Consider the following 27,664-nt stretch of genomic DNA (forward strand, 5'->3'; position numbering starts at 1 on the left):
AAACAAATAGCTTCTCGTATAACTGGAGGGGAAGGAGTGAGGTTGGTTTCTTTACATGTAGATGGGTATGAGAGCCGTCATATAGTGTGTGTGAGCTGAGGGACAGGTCGGTGCTTGCCCCTCACATCAGCTAAGCTTCCTCAGGTAAACCCCAGAGGGACAGAGAGAGAGAGAGAGGCCTAGGGCTGGGGGGAGAGACAGACAGACAGGCAGGCAGACAGACACTGTAAACATACAGTAGACACACTGTATACCTGGAGCAGGAGGTTTCCCTCGGAAAATGTGACCGCATCCACAGAGGTTGTAGCAGTTGTGCTCTTCGCTAGAGTGATCGGTCCAGTCCCTCCGAATCCCACCGCTCTCTCCACCCCCCACCCTGGACTGCCTTTCTTCATGGTCGCTGCAAAACAGAACAGAGAGAGAAACATAACTTCACACCGGCACACAATCCTGAAAGCAACACGCGTCCGGACAGTGGGAGAAAGCAGCATGGAATTGACTTCCCAAATATTTTGCAACTCTTTCTCTTCTTATTTTTCCAAACCAATGAGGATGGTAATACAAGCCCAGACACACACACACACACACACACACACACACACACACACACACACACACACACACACACACACACACACACACACACACACACAAACACACACACACACACAACAACAACAACAGCGGGGGTTGGAGAGAGGGAAGTAGAGCTGCCTCCTACAGCCACTAAGGCAGCTCTCCCTCCCTCTCTCCAACCCCTGCTGTTGTTGTTGTTGTGTGTGGTTGTGTGCGTATATGTGTGTGTGTTTGTATGTATGTGTGTGTGTGTGTGTGTGTGTGTGTGTGTGTGTGTGTGTGTGTGTCTGTCTGGGCTTGTATTACTATACAAGGTACCGGAAATCTTCAAAGGTCACCACAAGGAGAGTAAAGGATTGTAAAAGACAGTCCCCATGAGAACAAAGGCTATTTTAAGCTTAGTTAAAGGGTTTGGTTTAGGGTCTAGAAATAGGTTAAGGGTTAGAATTAGGGTTAGGGGTTAAAGGTGGAGTTAAGGTTAGGGTTAGGTTTAGGAAAAATAGGATTTTGAATGTAAATACATTTTGGGTCCCCACAAGGATAGTAAAACATATGGTCTGTGTGCATGCGCTTGCTTGCATGTGTCTGTGTGTCAGCCAGGATTGGCTTTGGGCTCATTTGGGACTTAACTTTGACTTCAGACTTAATAGATGGGATTATAAGACCTCCCTCCCAATTTGTCTAACTCCATTTTCTCCTTCCCTTGTTCATTTGTTTTCGTCCCCAGGAGAAGCCCTGACAGCGGGCGAGGCTCATAGGGGACTAAGTGCGGGTGTGTACGTAATATGTTTCAACTGGAGACTTGAGACATACTCCAGATGTCCAAAGGCCTCTAATCTATATGTGTGTCCCCTAAAAGCAGAGCAGCAGACACCAAGTATGTTTGCGGGGAAAAAAACAGCCAATTCTTTTCAGAATTGCCGGATGAACTCCGACTATTTCTGTCCATTAGTCTAATATCTCAAAGGTGGTCTTCTTAAAATAGGTCAGATAGAGAAAGAAAAAGAAAAGGGGAGAGAATGCGAGGAGAGAGAGAGAGAGAGAGGAAGAGAGAGGCTGACAGACAAAGACAGAGTGACAGAGAAGGAGACAAACAAACGGAGGAGACAGACAGTGACAAATAGCTGTACATACTGGAGTCGGACACACTGGTGACTGACTCCACCAGACTCCAGTCCAGACTGAACCGTAGAGCTCTCGTCTTTCCCGTCTCTCCCCTTCCCCTTTCCCGTGTGTAGCTTCAGACCAGAACAAGAGCCTCCTTGTTCCCACTCGCAGCCTCCCCTCGACCCTCATACCCGGCTGGACACAACACACCCACTGTGCTCAGCCACTTCTGATGAGGGCTGGAAGAGCCGGGGGCTTTCTCTGCCTTCACCACAGATCTTAAATCAATAAAGCATGTTGCTCAGCCTGAACTACAGCTTGGTCTGGGCCTGGCTGGGCTGGTTGGGCCTGGCTGGGCTGGGCCTGGCTGGGCTGGCTGGGGGCTGCTTCACCAACACAAATTCTTTCAATCACAGAGATAAGTGACACCCAGAGCTAGCTAGACAGAGTGGCTGCTGTACATTGGCTAGCCCAGAGCTAGCTAGACAGAGTGGCTGCTGTACATTGGTTAGCCCAGAGCTAGCTAGAGAGAGTGGCTGCTGTACATTGGCTAGCCCAGAGCTAGCTAGAGAGAGTGGCTGCTGTACATTGGCTAGCCCAGAGCTAGCTAGACAGAGTGGCTGCTGTAGGCTACATTAGGCTTGCCTGACAATTCACACTGAATTCTTACGCTGCTCTGTCGTTCACTACATACTTTCATCGTCTGTGGTGATGAGGGGAACGAGGGGTGTTGTACACAAGACAAAGTCAACAGTGATTGGATCGTCTCAAACCAATCAGAGTATCAAAGCTAATGCTTTACCCACGTGTGTTCTGCCTCTGGCCCAACCTATCAATTTCTGAACCAGTCAGACAGCCCCAAATATGTTTCGCATTCGATGAAGGGTCGGGGAGGTACTCAGATCCAGACTCATTGCGGAGAAGAAACTAATGTCTGTGGTCGTGAAAGGAGTCTGGGTAGCCAGGCAAACATTAGGCTATATCACAGAGCTAACCCTGGCTCTGAGGTACGGTTTGGCTGACTGCTATAGTTTACAATGGAGTTGGCTAGAGTGTGTGGTTGCTGTGCAGGCTAGCCTGGAGCAAGCTCTGCCCCTGAGGTACGGTCGGCTGCAGGCTGGGTGGGGCGCCCAGTCATTTCCTGTGTGTGTTGTGAGCTACAGGCTGCAGCTAATGCTATTTCTGGATCCTCAGCCGTTATCAAGCCCTCTGTATCACAAGAAGAAGAATATAGAAAAAAGAAAGGGAGAGAAATCGAGAGAGAGCGAGCGAGTGAGAGAGCGAGAGAGAGAGAGAAGAACAAAAACAACAGTGTTTCTTTCCAGCAACAAAACCCCAAAATACCTTTCCCACAGGACACAGATGTTGGGAGATAATTTTGGAGGAAATGCAAAGTCAAAGGCAAACCATTTAAAAGGACGATGGACTATCGATATGGCCCAGTAAATTGCAGAGTACTTAACTACGTAGCATACATCAGGGTTAGGATGGAGAGAGAGCGAACGAGAGAGAGAGAGAGAGAGAGAGAGAAAGAGAAAAAATAAAGAGAGAGAGAGAGGGGCGGGAGGAAGAGAGACAGCACCGTTTCAGGGTTTGGCAGACATGTACAGTATGTGGCTATGCGGTATGGTTACTTTCCCATGTTTGTTCCAGTAATGACTAAGGGAGGAAGAGAAGACAGTGTTTCTATTTGGGCTGACAATGAGGGCTCATGACTGGGTCATGACTGTGGCCCTATAGCTCAGCTGGTAGAGCGTGACACTTGCAATGCCAGAACAGTGGGTTTTGATTCCTGGGAGCACGGTACGTAAAATGTATGCAAACATTCACTTTTGATAAAAATGTCTGCTAAATGGCATATATATGATGTGTAGCTGGCGTGTGAACCAGGGAGACTGCTGTTTAATTCAGCGAACCAACTAGAGAGAATATGGGCCAGGGTTCATATTCACAGAGTCTCAGCATCAGAGTGCTGATTAGACTTAATGTTTCCTCTTAGATCATAATGAATATGATTATATATAAAGCACTCTGAGATGCTTTATGAATACGGGCCCAGAACTCCAATATAGCAGTTGCCTGTCCCACGTAAAGGGAGCCAGCCCTGGCAGGACTAGATGTGTTGTGGTGCTGTTATCCTGCTGCTGTTACTGGAGCACAGAGACCAAACCAAACCCTTGGAGCAGTTCACTGGGTTTAACCAGTCAAACGAGCTTCGACTTCCCTATCAGAAAATCTGTGGCCTGGTCTGTGGGGTTAACCTCGAAACTGACGTGAAGCTCTGACTACACAGCAAAGGAATGACTGGCAGGGCTGGCTCAGCCCGGTCCACACACACACACACACACACACACTCAGGCCTCCGCAGAGGGGAGGCCAAACGAGGAAAACAGACCAGGCCGCAAAATTGCCACTTGGCCGGTCAGATAGCAGCAAAAGCAACACCACATTCCTCTATTCTCTCCTGACTGACTGGCTGACTGTAGCCCCGAGAGCTGGAAATGGACAGGAGTCACCAAGTTTTAAAAATGAGAATGGTCTGAAGTGGTTTGGTCAGTGTAGGACCGTACAGCGGGAGCTCTGCCCCGGCCCGCGGAACTCAATCCATCAGGACTGAATTACCATTCAAATGATATTCCTACTGCTGCCAGTGTACATTATGGAGAGTAGCCTATGATCAGAGGCTTTGGAGTCATCTAGCTCCAGTTCTTCTTTCCTAATGATCGCCTGTCACCGACCATCGGATGCCTTCTATGCACTTTGTACGCCTTCTACGCTCGTCATCATTTCTTGTCATTTTTACTTCAAAACAAAATATTCCATTGATATTTTCTTTTGAATGCTTCCAATACTAGGGAAATGCCAACATATCCCTTCAAAACCACAACGTTGGCACTCTCACATTCAAGCCATCGCTACTCAACCTAGTGATGAAGAGAGAGTAGAGAGTGTAAGACAGAGTCGCGCACACACACACACACACACACACCAACCCCCACCGCCACCTCAACACCCCAGGGCAGGCAGCCGGTCCGCCGACCACAGCTGTCCACACTGGGCAGAGGGCAGCAGTCTAGTCTCATCATTATTTTAGTATTAGAAGGTCAACCCACCAGTCAGTCTCCTGTAGAACCAAACAGAACCATAAAATGTCTCTAATTTCAAGGGGAATACAATCTACCCACCCACCGCTATAACCAGATCTACTCAGAGAGAGAGAGAGTCAGCGAGAGAGTCAGAGAGCCAGGGAGTCAGGGAGTCAGGGAGTCAGAGAGTCAGGGAGTCAGAGAGTCAGGGATCCAGGGAGTCAGAGAGTCAGGGAGTCAGGGAGCCAGGGAGTCAGGGATTCAGAGAGTCAGGGATCCAGAGAGTCAGGGAGCCAGGGAGTCAGGGAGCCAGAGAGTCAGGGAGTCAGAGAGTCAGGGAGTCAGGGATCCAGGGAGTCAGGGAGTCAAAGAGTCAGAGAGTCAGGGAGTCAGGGAGTCAGAGAGTCAGTGAGTCAGGGAGTCAGGGATCCAGGGAGTCAGGGAGTCAGGGAGTCAGGGAGCCAGGGAGTCAGGGGCCAGGGATGGTCTGGGCACCTAATGGATGAGCATGGTCTATATATATATATAATCTCAGGGTGACAGTAATGTGATATGTAGTCTACCCCATCAACAAGTAGCCTACCAAGGTCAAAAGTAGTACATTATATATAAGGAATTGGGTGCTATTTAGGACACAGACAAACTGTCTTTATTTGTTGTCTCACTGTAATGTCATCAGGCGGTGGAAGGATGATTCTGTATGCCTTGTTGAGGACGTGCTTAGACGACAGTAGTTTGTATGTATGTTTGTGTGTGTGTGTGCGTGCGTGGGTATGTGTGTGAATGACCAGGTTCGAGCTACCTGCCAAAAGACATCTAATCTAACATCTAATCACTACAGAGCAGGGCCTCTCTTGGACTGCTACAATACAGATAGAATGATGACACCCAATATAAACGGCTTCCTGTCACACCGAAGTGGAAATGTTCAACCCACAAAAAGTCTACATGCACAAATACTTATATACATCCCCATACAAGCCACCTATAGTGCAGTTCAGCTGTGTTGTACTGTACCTCTCTACCTCCATCCCTCTTTCACCCCCTCTCTACCTCCCTCTTTACCACGCCTCCGGCTCCCTTTTTCACTTACTCTTTCCTTCCCACTTTTACCTCCCTCCCTCGCTCCCTCCAACTCTGGTGTATAGTATAGGAACACACACCGACTGCCGTGTGACTAGCTCATCCCCCTTCTAACGGCTGATGTTTCCCAGACAGAGCCAGGGAGCCATGACTCATACTCTTTACACTGGAGGAGAGAGCGAGGGAGGAGAGGGCGAGGGAGGAGAGAGCGAGAGAGGGGGAAGAGAGGGAGAGGAGAGAAAGCAGGAGGAGAGAGAGGGGGTAATAGAGGGAGAAGAGCGACTGGGAGGAGATAAAAAGAGGAAAGAGAGACGGGGTAAGAGAGGGAGAGGGAGGTGGGAGAGAGAGAGAGAGAGAGAGAGAGAGGGAGAGAGAGAGAGAGACAGAGAGAGAGAGAGAGAGAGCGAGAGAGACAGAGAGACAGTGAGAGAGAGAGAGAGAGGGAGAGAGACAGAGAGAGAGAGATAGAGAGAGAGAGAGGGACAGAGAGAGAGAGAGAGAGAGAGAGAGCATGGAGAGAGCATGGAGAGAGAGAGAGGGACAGAGAGAGAGAGAGCGAGAGAGAGAGAGGGACAGAGAGAGAGAGAGAGAGAGAGAGAGAGAGAGAGAGAGAGAGAGAGAGAGAGAGAGTGGGAAGCTCATCCTCCCCTATCTGTTCTTGCTCTTGTATGGTCGTCTAGTTAATGACCATCGCGTGCAGAGCGAGACTGCATCCTTGACAGCACCTGAACCCTATTAGCTAACAAACTGGACCACTTCCCGGTATTTTCTTTGCTCTCGTTTTTGTGTGTAAATGGTGTTTGGCACTAATGACTCCCTCCCACTTGCTGCCCTAAACATAAAGAACTTCATACACTTCATAGGTAAACCAATGTGTGATAGTGCCCTTAGCACTCACTGTGGGTGGACTACAATACCAAGACCAGTCAGGGGTAACGAGAGACCCACACAAAGGGTCCGTATCCTGTTGTCGACTCTTGACTCAAACTGGGAGAAAATTGACAATACAACAACGTAATTGTTTTGCATGTCATTTTCGTAGCCGTTTAAGTGAAGTACTGTGCACAACATGAGACAGAGGATTGTGTACGTGTGTATGTATGTGTGTGCGGCGTGTGAGGTTCTGCCCCGATGGTACGCTCAAAGCCCAGGGAGAGAGAGGAGAGCTCCAGTGTGTGGGATGTATAAACATGTACTTCTAAATAACGACTTGTTCGTTTCTCAACTCTGGAGTTTTTTTTTCTGAGCCGTGCCAAAAAGTTGCAATTTCTCTCATGGCGCGCTCGGCTCCTATGCTTAACATGATTTACAGCAAAACATAACGCTACAGGTAGATTTTATGCACTCTGCAATTTCACATAAGGCATCTGCGACCTTTTCTTCCCACCTTTTTCTCTGTTCGTGCGGCTGAGCTATGTTAGAGATTGTGAAATGCGTGAAATACAATGTAGGCTACGGCCGATTGATTTCCTCTGTGTCTAAGCTAAGCACACATTGGTTTGTAAACTCTTCAGTTCCCGAGCAACTATCTTTCTGGTGATAAATCAGTTAATTGCAAAAGTCATTTTCAACAGTTCACACTAGCAAAAAAACACACAAAAAAAACTCCAAAACAGTGCCAATGTGTTACTGAGTTAGATAGAATGTTATAATGATATACAGTAAGACAAGTACACTGTACTAGTGTACTGTATACTAGTAAATGTAGTACTCTGTACTACAGGAATGCTTTAGTAGGCTAGGCTTTGTGCTGTGGGCGTGTTGGGGCATGCTCAGTGGACCTCCTCTGTAATACTCGGGTGCCTCCCCCAGTCTATGCACTTGGAACTTCTCTCCGATTCTCTCTGCCTCCCCGTCCTGACTCTGCCCTCTGTGGCCAACCCGGAGCTGTTTTCCATTTGCGCAGGACTTCAGATTTAGGGAGAAAGAAGGAAACAGTGAGCAAAAGAAACACACGAGGAGAACAAAGAGGAAGAGAAAGAGGGGGAAGGAGGGAAGAAAGAAAGACATGGCTGTGGGGAAGTAGTAGCACCGTGGGAACTCAACTGGACTGGTTCAGATTCTGATGCAGGAAAACAAGCCGACTCTGTTTCATCCATCTCACACTGCACTGTAGCACTACCTATGACGTTAATTAGAACCAGCTGGACTGGGGAAAGCAGCTAGCAAACCCCCAGTCAGTTCCCTAATAAAACGACAGACCCCATTCCTATCTCTCCCCCCTCTCTCTGTACATCTCGTTTGCCAGGCCTTTAAAGTAAAGAGGTAAAGCGATGGGGCCTCCTCAGCCGCTAGGGGTTCCCCTAGGCTCTATGCTAAGTGCTCTCGAGATTCTACTACAACTTCTCCTGGCATCAGACGCTGTATATACAGTAGAGGAAAAGAAACCATTTAAGCTCCCTGCACCCCTACAGTCCCCCACCCTATCTTCTCTCTCTCTCTCTCTCTCTCTCTCTCTCTCTCTCTCTTTCTCTCTCTCTCTCTGTATCTACAAACCCTCTGACCCTCCTTTATCCTTCCCCTGTCTCTCCCTAACTTCTCCCCCACACCCATTCACTGGGGTTTTTGAAGACTTTGAAACCTAAGAGCTGAATTGAACCATTGTTTTCCCTGCCTGCCTCGTCGTCTGGCCGGCTAGCACAACCTCATCCAGCCTCTCTCATATCTCTCTCTCTCTTTCTTGTTTAAGGGCAGGTCATAACTTGCAGAGCTCTGGAGGAGCCCAATGCTCTATCTATCTGTAGATCGACACTCTCTCTTCAGCAGTGGAACATACAGACCCCCTTGGTTCCCTTGTACAGTACAATACAGTATACAGGCCCAGTTCACACAACTCTTTTGAAGAGTGACTTGGAATTATTTAATAAATTCCCTATTAGCATACTTGTTCTCCCGAAATATTTCTTAACATATTGTACCTCCAGCAAGATATTCTGACAAGGTATCTATGCGTTTGTTATACGGCTTGACAAAGGTCCGACAGTTGCCCCCAGGTAAGCACAAAGGCTACTTAGCTTCCTCTGACTCCATGCGGTCAACGAGCATAGGATCATCTCAACTTTACGCCTCTCAATATGAACCGTTCTTATACCCAATGAGCTATTTGCAGAATAAGACGGACGCTCTAGACGCCACCCCAAGTTACCCTTTGTGGGGTTTCCATTATACAATTTGGTGAAAATATTTGCGGGACAGCTACTAAGCGACATCACTGTCTCCCCTCTGGCCCTCATTCATGTGCACTCATGGTACTGTATATGTGTCCTGTGGCATACTTTGTTACAGAACACATAAACAGGAGTAGGCTATAGCTGTCCCGATGATGGACTATGGGTGTGCTACGTATACAGAGCGTTTTCATTTTTATTTCACCTTTATTTTGACAGGGAGTCATGCTGAGAATGACGTCTCTTTTACAGATGAGTCCTGTATACATGCCAATACACAGCAATCGTAGAAAATAAACATATTCTTCAGTAAAAAAAAAAAAGGTCCATAATCGGCCCTAGAGGCACCGATTCATCCAGTTTCGGAGTAAGGTGCTAAAAAAACTAAAAGCAGATTGATCTAACTCAGTGGAATTAGTTGATCTAACTCAGTGGAGTTAGTTGATCTAACTCAGTGGAGTTAGTTGAGCTAACTCAGTGGAGTTAGTTTGATCTAACTCAGTAGAGTTAGTTGATCTAACTCAGTGGAGGTAGTTTGATCTAACTCAGTGGAGTTAGTTGATCTAACTCAGTGAAGTTAGTTGATCTAACTCAGTGGAGTTAGTTTGATCTAACTCAGTAGAGGTAGTTTGATCTAACTCAGTGGAGTTAGTTTGATCTAACTCAGTGGAGTTAGTTGATCTAACTCAGTGGAGTTAGTTTGATCTAACTCAGTAGAGTTAGTTGATCTAACTCAGTGGAGGTAGTTTGATCTAACTCAGTGGAGGTAGTTTGATCTAACTCAGTGGAGTTAGTTGATCTAACTCAGTGGAGTTAGTTTGATCTAACTCAGTAGAGTTAGTTGATCTAACTCAGTGGAGGTAGTTTGATCTAACTCAGTGGAGGTAGTTTGATCTAACTCAGTGTAGTTAGTTGATCTAAATCAGTGGATGTAGTTTGAGTGGAGATGGAAGGGAGACCGGGTCTGGTATCTTGTACGTCTGTGTGGTGTAGCATAACGGTCTGACATGGCGGCAAATGCCTAGGCCACATCGGGGTTAAACCCAAATGGCACCCTACTCCCTAGGTAGTGCACCACTTTTGCCTATGAAGGGAATAGGGTGCTATTTGGGACAGAGCGATGGTTTGTCATGGAGCAGGTGGGACAGAGATTTACTCCAGAATAAAGCCCTCAAATGCAACTGTGGACCTTGAAGACCCACGTTGGGTGACATAAACAACACCCTCTACAGAACAGGGGCAACCTTCCTGGAAGTCACAGCAGGCATGTTCCCAAAAGGTCACCCTAAGGTATACGTTACAGCACATTGCTATTCAAGGTTCCACAGCAGAATATGAACCTACTGTACATTATACAACATGGGAATAATTAATTCCCCATAGGCTATACCAGAGGTAGTCAGATCCTATCCTGCTTGTTTTCTGTTCTATCTGATGATTAACTGCACCCACCTGAGGTCCCAGGTCTAAATCATTTCCTGATTAGAGGGGAATAATTACAAAAAGCAGTGGAACGGACTTCAAGGTCCAGATTTGAATTTGAGGGCTGTATACTGTGAAGGCTAGGTTACGTCTAAAATAGTCATAGAGACTAAAGGTTCATGAACCAAGCTATGGACCTACGTTGAAGCAGAATACAGACCTATATAATACTACTCCATTATCCATCAACCATCAAACAGTCTCCTACAATCTCCAGTACACCTTAAACACTGAGGGATCATAGGACAAACTGTACTCTGTCCTCTGTTTACAGAGCTATTTCCTGTTAGAGGAAACACATACAACTCCCTTCCCTGAGAGAGAGAAAGAGATAGATATATGTATATATATATATATATATATATATATATATATATAGAGAGAGAGAGAGAGAGAGAGACAGAGAGAGACAGAGAGGGAGAGAGAGAGAGAGAGAGAGAGAGAGAGAGAAGAGAAGGAGAAAGAGAGAGCGAGTAAGAGAGAGAGAGAGAGAGAGAAGAGAAGGAGAAAGAGAGAGCGAGTAAGAGAGAGAGAGAGAGAGAGAGAGAGAGAGAGAGAGAGAGAGAGAGAGAGAGAGAGTGAGTGAGTGAGTGAGCGACATGGTGTGCGAGAGGTCTTGCATTTTGGTGTCACAATAAAGAGCCTTTGTTATAACTGGATTTACTGGAATCTGATCCCATTTGGATCCTATCTTCACACCACATGTCCATGTAGAACTCTATCTGCTTATGTGGGCACCATAGACCTGCTGCACAAACAGACCCTGACCCTTGACCCCGGTGTGTAGTGGGATAAGTTTTAGAAGAGCGCAGAGTGCGGCCCAGACATCCCTCTGTTAACATTCCCCTGCCTCCATGCTATGTCACATTCGGGCCGTTGTTTCATTTGTCGATAGGTCGTATTCATGCTGCCGCCCACCCCAATGACAGGCTAGACCAGAGCTAGAAGCAGCTAACTTCTAGCCTCTTGCTGCTAAAGAAATACAAACTCTGTTTTTCTCTCTGTTCCCCCCCCCCTTGACGTTTCACCACTCGGCGAGTGTGTTAATGGTTAATGTTGTTGTTTTTTTGCAACGAATTCTGGGTGAAGAACGTGAGTAATTAACGACAAACTATGACTTAGGAGGAAACCGTACAGACCTTGAAAACAGAAGTTCGGACAGAATATAAAACATTTGAGTCAGGTTCCATGAAGTTATGATCAAGTCTAATCCCCATTTCCCCTTCTGTAGAATTGTACAGTGAGATTCAATACTGTACTCCAGTTTAGGTAATGTTGAATTAATGGTTCATGACAGGCCCCCTTGGCACCAGCAATACCTATTTTATAGCTGCATGGATCCTATCCAGCTCTCCACTTATGCAGAGTAGATAAATGCAGAGTTAAAGTGTGGTTGGAGCCAGCAGCACCCGAATCATCTGACAAACAAGTATTTTTGTTTAATCTACAGAGAGAGCGAGGGAGAGAGAGTTAGACAGAGAAATAGAGAGAGAGAGAGAGAGAGAGGGAGAGAGAGAGAGAGAGAGAGAGAGAGAGACACTCCAAAGAGACTGCAATGCACGGACAGGCATCGCTGGAGGTCCGTTTATACTGTTGTCTGGATCGTTAATGAATGGATGGATACAACATAATTAGCCTTCAATGTCAAAGCCAACAGTCAGAGAGAGAGAGAGAAGCAAGCTAAAGCCTGTGCCAATGATGCCAAAGATGAAGCACGGACAAGCTCAGGGGGAGGGAAGGAGACAGGGAGAAGAGGGAGACCAGGAAGAAATACCAAGACAAGGAAGCAGTGAGGAAGGGATAGGTGACATAGAAGATTGAGGTAGAGAGTGAGGAAAAACAGGGAGACAGCCTGGATTTAAAATGGATTACACTTAGATATTGCGTCACGGGACACATAATACCCCATAATGTCAAAGTGGAATTATGTTTTTAGACATTTTAGGAAATTAATCAAAAATGAAAAGCTGAAATGTCTTGAGTCAATACGTATTCAACCTCTTTGATATGGCAAGCCTAAATAAGTTCAGGAGTATACATTTGCTTAACCTGTCACATAATCAATTGCATGAACTCATTCTGTGTGCAATAATAGTCTTTAACAGGATTTTTGAAAGACTACCTCATCTCTGCACCCCACACATACAATTATCTGTAAGGTTCCTCAGTCAAGCAGTGCATTCCAAGCACATATTCAACCACACAGACCAGGGAGATTTTCCAATGCCTAGAAAAGAAGGGCACCTATTGGTAGATGGGTAAAAAAAAATAAAAAGCAGACACAGAATATCCCTTTGACCGTGGTGAACACATCCCTGAGTACCGCTCTTCAAATTTTCAAGCAAAGTATTGGCTGCATCATGTTATGGGTATGCTTGTCATTGGCAAGGACTAGGGAGGTTTTTTTGGGATAAAAATAAACGGAATAGAGCACAAGCTAAAGTACAGGCTAAATCCTAGAGGGATACCTGGTTCAGTCTGCTTTCCAACAGACACTGAGAGACAAATTAATCTTTCAACAGGACAATACCCTAAAGAACAAAGCCAAATATACACTGGAGTTGCTTACCAAGATGACATTGAATGTTCCTGAGTGGCCTAGTTACAGTTTTGACTTAAAATGGCTTGCAAATCTATGGCAAGACTTGAAAAAGGATAATGTGCAAATATTGTACAATCCAGGTGTGCAAAGCTCTTAAGGATTTACCCAGAAAGACTTACAGCATTAATCACTGGCAAAGGTTATTCTAACATATGTTGACTCAGGGGTGTGAATACTTATGTAAATGAGATATCTCTGTATTTCCTTTTCAATACATTTGCAAACATTTCTAAAAACACATTTTCACCTTGTCATTATGGGGTATTGTGTGTAAATGTGTGAGAAAAATTGGAATTCAGGCTGTAACACAACAAAATGTGGAATAAGTGAAGGGGTATGAATACTTTCTGAAAGCACTGTGTATATACATATACATACACACAGAGTGAACAAAACATTAGGAACACCTTCATAATATTGAGTTGCACCCCATTTTGCCCTCAGAACAACCTCAATTCGTCGGGGGCATGGGACTTTACAAGGTGTCGAAAGCGTTCCACAGGGATGCTGGCCCATGTTGACTCCAATGCCTCCCACATTTGTGTCAGGTTGGTTGGATGTCCTTTGAGTTGTGGATCATTCTTGATAGACACGGGAAACTGTTGAGCGTGAAAAACCAAACACACGCATCTCGTAAAGCTAAACACAGAGTCTCTGCCTCGGCCCGTCTCCCCAATCCCCATTTCCCCAGCAACAATCATTGTCGAAGGGCGTTTTTTTATTCAGGCGAAATCTCCGGGCAAGTTATTAATATCTAGTGTTTACTTTCAACACTTTCGATAAGCCAACGGAACATTTTTCAGCTCTAATGTCGCGTTTCTGGCAGCCGCTGAGTTAAACTGTGGCTCGTTTCCTATTCTAAATCACTTCGTGGCACGACACCGCACTGCAAAGCTACTCAGGTCAGACTCCCTCTTTCACTTTTTCACTCTTTCTCCCTTCTTCTTCTCCCTCTACCATCACCCAATTTTCTTTTCTCCCCTCATTGCCTTTCATTCGTTCTTGTCTCCCACTTTCTAGGCCTCTCTACCTTCAACACACCCTCTCTTTTTCGTTCTCTCTCTCTGGTCCCTCTCTCGCTCTCACTGTCCTCTCTCTCGCGCTCTCTCTGGTCTCTCTCTCTTGCTCTCCCTGGTCTCTCTCTCTCGCTCTCCTTCTCTCTCGCTCTCTCTGGTCTCTCTCACTCTCCTTCTCTCTCTCACTCTCTCTGGTCTCTCTCTCTCGCTCTCCCTGGTCTCTCTCTCTTGCTCTCCCTGGTCTCTCTCGCTCTCCCTGGTCTCTCTCTCTCCTGCCCACTCGACCACAGGCTGAAGCAGAAAAAGCAGCCTGAAAATAAGAGGGCAGTCTTTTTCTTGGCAAGTGGATCTTCCATTTGGTTCCCTGCTGATGTTAATTACCAAGCTCCATATCCTTGTGTAACCAAACACTTTACCCTGATCCGCCCCTCCACCCCCCCCCCCACCCTCTTGTCCACTTCCCCTTGCCGTCCCCCCTCCGTTCCCCCTCCTCTGTGCTCTCTCGCTCTCTCTCTTTCCCAAAACTTCAATCTCGACTGCCAGGGTTGAAAGTTTGCACGCCTTCTCCTCACGCAAGGCGAAGGAAGGAAAGGCGAGGGGATTGGGCAGAGATGTACTCTGTACTCAATCTCACTTCCCCTGTTAGACTTGGCACAGCTCCCACTCAACTGCACTCAGCAGCACACACACACACACACATACACACACACACGCATGCACGCACGCACGCACACACGAACACACCCACAACACACACACACACGCGCGCACACACACACACACGCACACACACACACGCATACATGTGCACGTTGCACAAGCACACAAACACATGCACAGATGCACAAAGCACACACACATTAATTAACAACTTTTAACAAACACAAACTCCACTAGTCAACACAACCTCCCAGCCTGCGTTACTGCATCAACACTCTACCTCGAAACACACACTCCTTTCCATCACACACACTTTCACCCACGCTGCTCACAACTCAACACGACACCTCCCACTCCTAGAGCTTGCTCATCAAAATCGTCTTGCAGCCACCATGACCCGTCGTCACACTCACACCGCAGAACACGAGACACACACACCTCCTCTCCCGCTCCTCCCTGTTCTGCTGAGGAAGGCAGTTAGCCGTCAGCCAGACAGACCGCATCAGGTAGTGACACAAAGCCTCTCATTGTTCCAGGAGTTGGCTGAGGCCCAAGGGCTCATACTTGGCTGCTTCATAAAAACTGGGGTAAGACAGAAACAATTGGTAAGGGGTGATGGAGAATCTCAGGATTTCTCTCTCCCTCCCACTCTCACTCTCTATCTCTCTCTCTTATTTGCAACCCAACCAAGATACACTCACACTAGCACCTTGTATTACAATACTAACCCATCCATCCATCCCTCCATCTGTCACTTCTCCCTGGGCTTCATGTATAGACCACACCACTTCACATGTAACCAGTCAGTGAACTCAGAGGATTCCATTCTCTTCTTCTCGCTCATATAAGAGTACAAAGCATCACGCAACACACTTCTTCTTCCAGCCAGCCAAGAGGAGAATGTTTCTTTGGTCTATTGCCTACATAGTGCACAACTTTTTGCCAGAGCCCTATTGCCCCTGGTCACAAGTAGTGCACACTGCACTATATAGGGAATGGAGTGCCATTTGGGATGAAGCCAATGTTTTCTTAATGTCACTGAGTCTCCTCTCTACCTCTAACCTGAAGGGTGTTTTCTTGTGGATGGTGGATTTGTGCCTGAAGACACTTAGCTTATGTAAACATGGCTCGGTTTCTTGATTCATCTCCGTAAGGTTAGGTAAATGCTGGTGCTGTGCCAGGGGAGTGCTGCTCTGTGCTGAGGGCTGCTTGGTTTCCTACAGTACAGAGCAGAGCAGCTGGCTTCTGACTGATACTGTAGAACTCCATCCCAAATGGCACCCTATTCCCTATAGCGTGCACTACTTTTGACCAGCTTCCCTATATATTTATATATATATAGTATACAACCTTTGACCAAGGCTGGTCAAAAGTAGCGCACAATATAGGGAAAAGGGTGCCATTTGGGATGCACCCTAGCTGCAGCACCAGCTGCACACAGAGCTGAGAAAGGGACAACCAAAGCTGGGGGGCTTGGGACTTGAAACCGATCTCTGCAGGACTCAGAGGGAGGGAGGAAGAGGAAGATTACTGAGAAACAGCAGACACATGCTAAGACACAGGCACACACACAAGCATGCATGCACACACTCAAGCGGGCACTGACAATTGATTCCCATTCAAAATCCTATTTTCCCTAACCCCTAACCCTCAACCTTACGCTAACCTTAACCCTACACACCCCAACCACAAGCTGGTCTCTACCTTACCGTCGGGCAGAAGGCCTCAGAGCATGAGGTCTGATACCAACAGGCTCAGAGACCGTTTCTATCTTCAAGCCATCAGACTGCTGAATGCCTGAACTGGACTGACCACCTGCTCTGATTCTCTGCACCTTAGCACACACACATGTACTTGCTCACACACACACACACACACACACACACACACACACACACACACACACACACACACACACACACACACACACACACTGCTGCTACCACTCTTATTATACTGCTCAGTTTATATGCCATATTACACTTGAATAAAATGTTTATTCTATTCTACTGCCATTTACTTTATGTTTGTATTCTTATCTTTCATTATTTCTTATTGTTGTTGCATTGTCGACTAATAAAACCTTAACCCCTAACTCGAACTCTAAACCTTAAGTCTAACCCTAACCCTAATTCAAACCCTAACCATAAGCCTAACACCTAAAAATAGCCTTTATTACAAGTGAAGACCGGCAAAATGTCACATTTTTGATGGTTTATAAGGACTTCTGGTACTCACAAGTACAGTAAAACGCGTACACACGCGTGCAGACGTGGGACCCCCAACTGTACACCGACACACCTATTCTACCTCTTCCACTGTGCCAGCCAGCCAGCCAAAAGGTAGTTGAATGCTTCAATAATGGCTGCGGGTGCTTTACCAAAGTGCAGCATGGTTTACACAAGGAACACAAGCCGTCCATTCTGCAGGGTGTTTGGAATTCATCGGGGCAGAGCCCATTAATGAAGGCTGTCAGCTATGCTCTCGTGCCAATGGAGACACTGGTATGACGAGGATAACAAAACGAGGTCACGCCAGGCAGGCTATGCCAGCCATCGGATCTGATCTGGAGTACAACAAGTTGTGCACCCGGTACTGGTACTGTAGGTACTGGTACTGTAGGTACTGAAGGTACTGAGTTAATGATAGTGTGGAGCAGACTAGAGGGGCTTACAGTCCAAATGCTGTTTGACAAGAGTACAGACTACGGCTGAATAACAGACAGGTTTACTGACACCAAAGACAGGGCAGGTAGCCTAGCGGTTAGACCATTGGGCCAGTAACCGAAAGGTCGCTGGTTTGAATACCTGAGCTGACAAGGTGAAACAACTCGACGTGCCCTTGATTAAGGCATTTAACTATCATTTGCTCTGGGGGCTCCATACTACAATGTCTGACCCTGTAGAAAAAAAACATTTCACTGCACATATTTGGTGCATATGACATAAAATTATCCCTCTCTACTACTGCAGCTCTGCTCACTTTCTAAACTCTATCCTCTCTTTCCACCCCCCCCCTTCTCCCTCTTTCTCTTTCGCTAAATAAAATCTTTACACGCAATGCCATTTCTTCTGCCAATTACTGTCAGTCAACAGCTCCAAGAGGCCTTTTGGGAAGAAAGCAGGGCTCGAGCAGGCCAACCGCCGGGTGGGCTGGCCCAGCCTAAATACTGCCGCCCCCTTTAAAACCTCTACTAGTTCCTATGAATCAGGGGGACACGTGGGGAGGGGAGAGGCCAGGGGAATGAGGAGGAAAGGAGGGCCAAGTGGTCAGCTAAAATTGGATATCGCAAAATCTATGTGAGAGAAAGACAGTGAGAGAGAGAGATGCAGCATCCCAAATGGCACCCTGTTCCCATTTAGTGTACTACTTTTGAACAGATCCATATCTGTAGCGCACTACATATGAAACAGGGTGCTATGTGGGACACGGACAGAGCGTGGAAGGAAAATAACAGATTGGAGGGAAGGGTTGGGTTGGGGAGTTTTGTTATGAGTGGTTGGGGCCTTTAGGGGCCGGTGGTTTGGACTGGGAGAGCTACTGGGCCTCTGGAGCTGGAGGGACCGAATAGACCATTAATATGATGCTGACGTTCCCAGAATGCAACATGGAACCTCGGTTGACTCCCCTCCCTCCTTCTCTCCTTCTCTCTCTCCCACCTCCACGCCCTGCCCTGCCTGCCACTGGCTCGGCTCCCCCGAACCATCTGGTAACCCTCCAAACTGTCAACCCTCCACCCCTCTAACCCCCTGTCTGTCGTGAGGCCTCTGCCTGGCTCTGGCTGCCATGACTGACTCCAAACCTCCATGGAACTATGAGAAAAACAGACCAGTTGACAAGCTGAGAGATAAACAACAACAACAACAACTTCCTTCTCCTGCAAAGGACAGCACAAATTCTAAACGGTTCCTTTTCAGTTTGAATACTACATTTGTTTTTCTGGGTTGTTACAGGCAATTCAACGACGCAATTGCCAATCTATTAGCGTAAGTGAACATAGTTCATTATTTCCTTGCATGGACAGGAGTGCGGGTCGAGCAGACATGTTTACTGTACTTCTCCTCTCTATCTCCAACCTAACCCTCCTAGCCCAAATAACCCAGCTCAACTCTAGCATGCACATGTACACCAGGGGACCTGGGTTCAATTACTATTTGAAATGATTTCAGATACTTTATCTGTGCTTGGTTGTGCTTGCCTGGTTTAATGGACAAATAGAGTAGTCCCAAACTGCAAACCCCTTCCATCTGAAACTCCAGGCAGGCTCCAGGCAGGCTAGAGCAAACACTAGATGTAGTACTAGTATTAGAAGTACCAGTATTAAAAACACTGACTCGTTGATGAACCCAGGTCTGCACCAGCCAGGTGTGAGTTCGAACTGGCACCTGATAGAGGGCCAGGCAGTGTCACTCAGCGTCACGGCCAGGAAGGACGCCGGTGCTAAGAACACAAAGTATACAAAAGACATTTCAGGCAGCTGTGGGGCTGAGACGAGAGAGAGAAGGAGAGAGAGAGAGAGAGAGAGAGAGCCTGGAGAGAGAGAAAATGGCGAGAGTTAGAGAGAGAGAGAGAGAGAGAGAGAGAGAGAGAGAGAGAGAGAGAGAGAGAGAGAGAGAGAAAACACTTAATAAGCACCTGAGGACAACAGAGCTACTCCGGAGATTGTGAAATCGAGAACAGGAGTACACAGTGACTGATCTAACTGAACTGCATCGGTTCTGCTCTGCGCAGCGCCAACACTTCCGTGTTTGACAGCCATCTGCTCTCGGTTTATATAGCAGCAGTAGCATGTGCAGGACAGTGTCGACCCACGCTTCTCTGACCAAGCAGTTCACCACATACTGTACTTCCTCTTCTTAAGCTTCGGCCATTTTGAAGTCACCGAAGCACATTGTAAGAGGCGTTCACGGCTGACGAGACAAATTCATGTTGTCGTATCACGACAGTTAAAGTAAGGACAAGGTGTGGCTCGTTTGTTATTCTATATAAAAAAACGTGTGAGGTATTATTGCTCTCCAAACTGAGAATGTACTCCTCTGGTTCATTCATAAATGTATCCTCACATTCTCTAAACCTCAGGGCATGCTAACTGCATTATAAAGTAGCACTCACAGGGGAGTTTCAAAATATTTTTTATACACTTTTAATTTTGCCATGGGTAAAGTTAAAGTTCCCATAGTCATCAGTGCGGTGGGTGTTGATACCGTGCTTACTGTGACGTGAGTCAGTAGGTGATTTCAGACCTTGATCAGCATGCAGGGAAAATCCACGCACGTCTAACGCTAAGCTACCTACCTCCCACAGACAGAGATGGACAATTTCCAATTTGCAACTCTACAAGTCTGAAGCAATGTCATCACTGATTTGGATTCCCCCGAAATTGTCATTACACAAAAATATGAAGTGTCTACTTTCAGGCAAAGAGAGGAGGATGTGAAACAGAGACAATAGAAAGACGAATAGTAGGGCATAGTGCTCAGTTGTAGTGGTACCAGGCTGGGCTTGTGGTAAGCATGGCACTCTCTCTAGTGACACTGTTGGGAAGAGGTGGCTGCATGGCCCTGTGGTAAGCATGGCACTCTCTCTAGTGACACTGTTGGGAAGAGGTGGCTGCATGGCCCTGTGGTAAGCATGGCACTCTCTCTAGTGACACTGCTGGATAGAGGTGGCTGCATGTGGGCTTCTGAGGGACTTTCCCTGGTGGTGTGGTGACTCATACATTTGACTACAGCTATCACACCGCATCAGAAAGGTCCACAACATATTTTCTTATACAATATTCTAATGATGAGCCATACTCTTTCTTATACAATACTCAAATGACAGAAGCAAGGAAATGGAAGGAAAAAAGGCCATGTCAGGCAAATGGTCGAACGTAGAAATAGGGATCCATATCATAGAAATAGAATCCATAGAAAGGGCTTGGATTTTATTCTATGATCCACATACAGTAGCTTCAAGTGGCTTCATCTGTAGATACACTATAGAGACACTAGAGACACACACTATAGACACACTATAGACACACTATAGAGGCACACTATATAGACACACTATAGAAACACTATATAGACACACTATAGACACACTATATAGAAACACTATATATACACACTATATAGACACATGATAGACACACTACACACACTATATAGACACATGATAGACACACTATATAGACACACCATAGACACACTATATAGACACACTATATAGATACACTATAGAGACACACTATAGATACACTATATAGACACACTACGGACACACTATATAGACACACTATAGACACACTAAATATACACTATAGACACACTATATAGACACATATAGAGACAATCTATAGACAGACTATAGAGACACACTATAGAGACACACTATAGAGACACACTATAGAGACACACTATATAGACACACTATATAGACACACTATAGAGACACACTATAGAGACACACTATAGACACGCTAAAGAGGCATACTATATAGGGACTATAGACACACTATATAGACACACTATAGAGACACACTATAGAGACACACTATAGACACCCTATAGACACACACTATAGACATACTAAAGAGGCATACTATATAGGGACTATAGACACACTATATAAAGACACACTATATAGACACACTATAGACACATTATAGAGGCAAACTATAGAAACACTATATAGACACACTATATAGAGACACACTAAAGAGGCACACTATATAGAGACACTATAGAGACACACTATAGACACACTATATAGACACACGATAGACACACCACAGACACACTATATAGACACACTACAGACACACTATATAGACACACTATAGACACACTATAGACACACTATAGAGACACACTATAGACACACTATAGAGACACACTATAGATACACTATATAGACACACTAAAGATACACTATATCGACACATATAGAGACAATCTATAGACAGACTATAGAGACACACTAAAGAGACACACTATAGAGAGACAAACTATAGAGACACACTATAGAGACACACTATATAGAGAAAATCCATAGACATACTATATAGAGACACACTATATGGATGCCACCCGTTAGATAAATTAGGGAACGGTTCCGTATTTCACTGAAAAAATTAACTTTTTGTTTTCGAAATGATAGTTTCCGGATTTGACCATATTAATGACCAAAGGCTCGTATTTCTGTGTGTTACTATATTATAATTAAGTCTATGATTTGATAGAGCAGTCTGACTGAGCGGTGGTAGGCAGCAGCAGGCCCGTAAGCATTCATTCAAACAGCACTTTACTGCGTTTGCCAGCAGCTCTTCGCAATGCTTCAAGCTTGCGCTGTTTATGACTTCAAGCCTATCAACTCCCGAGATTAGGCTGGCAATACTAAAGTACCTATTAGAACATCCAATAGTCAAAGGTATATGAAATACAAATGGTTTAGAGAGAAATAGTCGACTGGTCATAATTCCTATAATAACTACAACCTAAAACTTATTACCTGGGAATATTGAAGACTCATGTTAAAAGGAACCACCAGCTTTCATATGTTCTCGTGTTCTGAGCAAGGAACTTAAACGTTAGCTTTTATACATGGCACATCTTGCACTTTTACTTTCTTCTCCAACACTTTGTTTTTGCATTATTTAAACCAAATTGAACATGTTTCATTATTTATTTGAGACTAAATTGATTTTATTGATGTATTATATTAAGCTAAAATAAGTGTTAATTCAGTATTGTTGTAATTGTCATTATTAAAAATAAATAAATAAAAATTGTCCGATTAATCGGTATCGGCTTTTTTTGGTCCTCTAATAAACGGTATCGGCGTTGAAAAATTATAATCGGTCGACCTCTAATAGATACACTATAGAGACACTATATAGAGACACTATATAGAGACACTATATAGAGACACTATATAGACAGACTATAGACACACTACAGTGCCTTGCGAAAGTATTCGGCCCCCTTGAACTTTGCGACCTTTTGCCACATTTCAGGCTTCAAACATAAAGATATAAAACTGTATTTTTTTGTGAAGAATCAACAACAAGTGGGACACAATCATGAAGTGGAACGACATTTATTGGATATTTCAAACTTTTTTAACAAATCAAAAACTGAAAAATTGGGCGTGCAAAATTATTCAGCCCCTTTACTTTCAGTGCAGCAAACTCTCTCCAGAAGTTCAGTGAGGATCTCTGAATGATCCAATGTTGACCTAAATGACTAATGATGATAAATACAATCCACCTGTTGTAATCAAGTCTCCGTATAAATGCACCTGCACTGTGATAGTCTCAGAGGTCCGTTAAAAGCGCAGAGAGCATCATAACACGACTTGTCACAACATGTCTTCCAACAAGACAAAATCAAGCAAAATCTACAATGGAATGGTTCAAAAATAAACATATCCAGGTGTTAGAATGGCCAAGTCAAAGTCCAGACCTGAATCCAATCGAGAATCTGTGGAAAGAACTGAAAACTGCTGTTCACAAATGCTCTCCATCCAACCTCACTGAGCTCGAGCTGTTTTGCAAGGAGGAATGGGAAAAAATGTCAGTCTCTCGATGTGCAAAACTGATAGAGACATACCCCAAGCGACTTACAGCTGTAATCGCAGCAAAAGGTGGCGCTACAAAGTATTAACTTAAGGGGGCTGAATAATTTTGCACGCCCAATTTTTCAGTTTTGGATTTGTTAAAAAAGTTTGAAATATCCAATAAATGTCGTTCCACTTCATGATTGTGTCCCACTTGTTGTTGATTCTTCACAAAAAAATACAGTTTTATATCTTTATGTTTGAAGCCTGAAATGTGGCAAAAGGTCGCAAAGTTCAAGGGGGCCGAATACTTTCGCAAGGCACTGTATATAGACACACTATATAAACACACTATAGAGACACTATATAGACACACTATAGAGACACTATAGGCACACTATAGACACACTATAGGCACACTATAGATACACTATATAGACACACTATATAAACACACTATAGAGACACTATAGACACACTATATAGACACACTATAGAGACACTATAGACACACTATATAGACACACTATAGAGACACTATAGGCACAGTATAGACACACTATACAGACACATTATATAAACACACTATAGAGACACACTATAGAGACACTATAGACACACTATATAGACACATTATATAAACACATTATAGGCACACTATAGACACACTATAGGCACACTATAGATACACTATATAGACACTATAGACACGTTATTGTCACGGTGTGCGCTACTGGTTGAAGGTAAGTTAGGTGCAGGAGAGCAGAGATGGGTGATAATAGGCACACATTATTCATATCCAATGAAAAAAGCAATATACGCCCAAAGTACACGAAATGGTACAAACCAACACACACGGGCCAAACACAAACCCGGTGCTAAACAGCCTAATACGGGCTACACGTAACAAACAAACAATTTCACACAAAGACATGAGGGGGAACAGAGGAATAAATACATGATGTGTGATTGGGAATGAAAACCAGGTGTGCAGGGAACAAGACAAAACAAATGGATAAATGAAAAATGGAGCAGCGATGGCTAGAAAGCCGGTGACGTCGACCGCCTGAACGCCGCCCGAACAAGGAGAGGAGCCGACTTTGGTGGAAGTCTTGACAACTATAGACACACTATAGACGCACTATAGACACACTATATATACACTATATATACAAAAGTATGTGGACACCCCTTCAACTTAGCAGATTCGGCTATTTCAGCTTCACCCGTTGCTGACAAGTGTATAAAATCGGGCACACAGACATGCAATCTCCATAGACAAACACTGGCATTAGCATGGGCTTACTGAAGAGCTCAGTGACTTTCAAAGTGGCACCGTCAATGGATGCCACCTTTCCAACAAGTCAGTTGGTCTGCACTGCTAGAGCTGCCCCGGTCACCAGTAAGTCGTGTTATTGTGGAAACCGCTAGGAGCAACAACGGCTCAGCCGCGTAGTGTTAGGTCACACAAGCTCCCGAGAACGGGACCGCCGAGTAAAAATCGTTTGCCCTCGGTTGCAAAACTCACTGCCGAGTTCCAAACCGCCTCTCGAAGCAACGTCAGCACAATAACTGTTCATTATGAAATGGGTTTCCATGGCCGAGCAGCCGCACACAACGCTAACATCACCATGCACAATGCCAAGCGTCGTCTGGAGTGGTGTAAAGCTTGCCGCTATTGGACTCTGGAAAAGTGGAAACACTCTCTCTGGAGTGATGAATCACGCTTCACCATCTGGCAGTCTGATGGACGAATCTGGTTTTGGCAGATGCCAGGAGAACGCTACCTGCCCCAATGCATAGTGCCATCTGTACAGTTTGGTGGATGAGGAATAATGGTCTGGGGCAGTTTTTCATGGTTCGGACTAGGCTCCTTAGTTCCAGTGAAGGGAATTCTTAATGCTACAGCATACAAGGACAATCTAGACGACTCTGTGCTTCCAACTTTGTGGCAGCAGTTTGGGGAAGGCCCTTTCCAGTTTTAGCATGACAATGCTCTCATGCACGAAGTCCATACAGAAATGGTTTGTCGAGATTAGTGTGGAAGAACTTGACTGGCCTGCACAAAGCCCTGACCTCAACCCCATTGAACACCTTGGGGATGAATTGGAACGCCGACTGCGAGCCAGGCCTAATCGACCAACATCAGTAGACCTCAATAATGCTCTTGTGGCTGAATGGAAGCAAGTCTCCGCAGCAATGTTCCAACATCTAGTGGAAAGCCTTCCCAGAAGAGTGGAGGCTGTTATATGAGCAAAGGGGGGACCAACTCCATATTAATGCCCATGATTTTGGAATGAGATGTTTGACAAGCAGGTGTCCACATACTTTTGGTCATGTAGTGTATCAGTGTATTGAGTAATGCAACAGGTTGTTAATAGCTATCCATAAAGTCAATGGTGCTGAAACAGCTGTGTGTGTGTGTGTGTGTGTGTGTGTGTGTGTGTGTGTGTGTGTGTGTGTGTGTGTGTGAAGCCTGTAGCCACAGCACAGCTGCAGCTGACGCAGTGAACCAGAACACTGACACGCAGTAAACCTGCACACACACACACGCAAACGCACACGCACATGTGTGTGTGTGTGTGTGTGTACACAACACATTAAACACAGCTAACGGTCTTGTCAAATCTACTCCATACAACATTCCATCCTCCAAAAGTAGCATACTTACCCGTACTTATTTCCTCACACACCGGTTTCCTGGTTTGTAGTGGTGGTTACATAAAACAAGAGGGCTTGGATAAGGCAGAGATAACAGAACATAGCACAGTGTAGACCAGCAGCTGAAGGATGCAACTTCTGTAGTGACAGTTTACCCTCTCAAGAAAGATGATTCAATTCAATTCAATTCAACATTCATCATATCCAGTTGTCCATTCATTCCCAATCAGATTCCCGACAACAACACATATTGATTAAAACCAGGAAGTGTGATGTTGGTTGATGTGTAGCAGGCCTCTTTGGCCTCATGTGTGGAATGTTATCAATATTTTTCCTAATTTGATAATTAATCAAGACTATTTCAAAGGACCCAATGAAAATCCGCTGTTTCTATGTCAAAAGGTTTTTGTTATATTTCAGTCTTGAAACAGTCTGTGGTGTATATGAAGTGTAATATTGGGATGCAAACTCAAAATGTAATACATTTCAACTCTATATCTGACATGGTACAGGTGTCTTGTCATTTCTATGACAGTGTCACACATAGACTTAACCAATGACGTGTTCCTCAGGCTACCATGGACCTCATAGGAGGCACTCTGGGAGTGATTGTGTTTACAGACATTACTGAACTGTACAATCTTAGGGAAAAAAGGGTTCCTAAAAGGTGATTTGGCTGTCCCCTTAGGAGAACCCTTTTTTGGATCCAGTTAGAACCCTTTTGGGTTCCATGTAGAAACCTTTGTGGAAATGGTAGTACAAAAAAGTGTTCTACAAAGGGATCTCCGATGGGGACAGCCAAAGAACACATTTTTGGGTTCTAGATAGCACTGTTCTTTTTAAGTGTATGCCACGACTTCCACCGAAGGTGGCTCCTCTCCCTGTTCGGGCGGCGAGTGCCATGATCTACCAACTGAGCCACACATGACTTCATAAGGCCTTCTTGCTCCAGATTCACAGGCATTCATATCCAGCCTGTTTTAAACACAGTGTGGGAATGCAAATAGTAATCTACATATTGCACATACTCCCCTTTCTCCCCTGTTCGTTTCTCCATCCCACCTCCCCCCCGGGTCTCCTCTCAGGGAAGAAGGTAGTGAATGGGATCTAACACGCTGGACTGTTTTTAGCAGCTAGGCCCTAATCACCCTCCCATCCACCCACCAATGTCTTCTTGGAGCAGAGTTCAATAACATGGAAATAGGAAGTGATGCCTTGACGTGATGAATCCAGTCGAAAGCAGAGGAAGAGGATGAGAGACAGGAAGAGAGAGACATAGAGGAATATGAAGGGAACGATAGAGAAAGAGAGAAGAAGAGATGGAGATATAACCCGAGTGGCCGACTGCTTTTGCATGCCACAATGACTGGAGGGGATGTGTGTGTGTGTGTGTGTGTGTGTGTGTGTGTGTGTGTGTGCACGTGTGAGTGTGTGGGGTGTGTGTGCCACACAACAGGTTGCCATGGTGGCGGAGGGAGCCATGGAAAATTATCGTTGGCTATAGACTAATGAAGCAGCTGCTGGGATGTTTATTCCGTTTCTGGATGACTGGCCTCACCCCTTCCCCCTCTCCTCTCCTCTCCTCTCCTCTCCTCTCCTCTCCTCTCCTCTCCTCTCCTCTCCTCTCCTCCACTTCACTGTCACCTCTCCTCCACTTCCCCTCTCCTCTCCTCCACTTCA

At 45.4% G+C, this 27,664-nt stretch overlaps 1 protein-coding gene across 1 annotated transcript in view; it reads right to left on the minus strand.

The window, feature by feature from the left end:
• Nucleotides 1-27,664, minus strand: part of LOC110495914 (aryl hydrocarbon receptor) — a 73,295-nt gene that overhangs the window by 15,393 nt on the left and 30,238 nt on the right. The window contains exon 3 of the mRNA XM_021571435.3: nt 255-400. Within this exon, the coding sequence (XP_021427110.3) occupies nt 255-400 (146 nt within the window). The remainder of the gene's footprint in view (nt 1-254; nt 401-27,664) is intronic.

Source organism: Oncorhynchus mykiss, chromosome 18 (genome assembly GCF_057628025.1).
Source record: "Oncorhynchus mykiss isolate SJ-2025 chromosome 18, ASM5762802v1, whole genome shotgun sequence".
NCBI classification, from domain to species: Eukaryota; Metazoa; Chordata; class Actinopteri; order Salmoniformes; family Salmonidae; genus Oncorhynchus; species Oncorhynchus mykiss.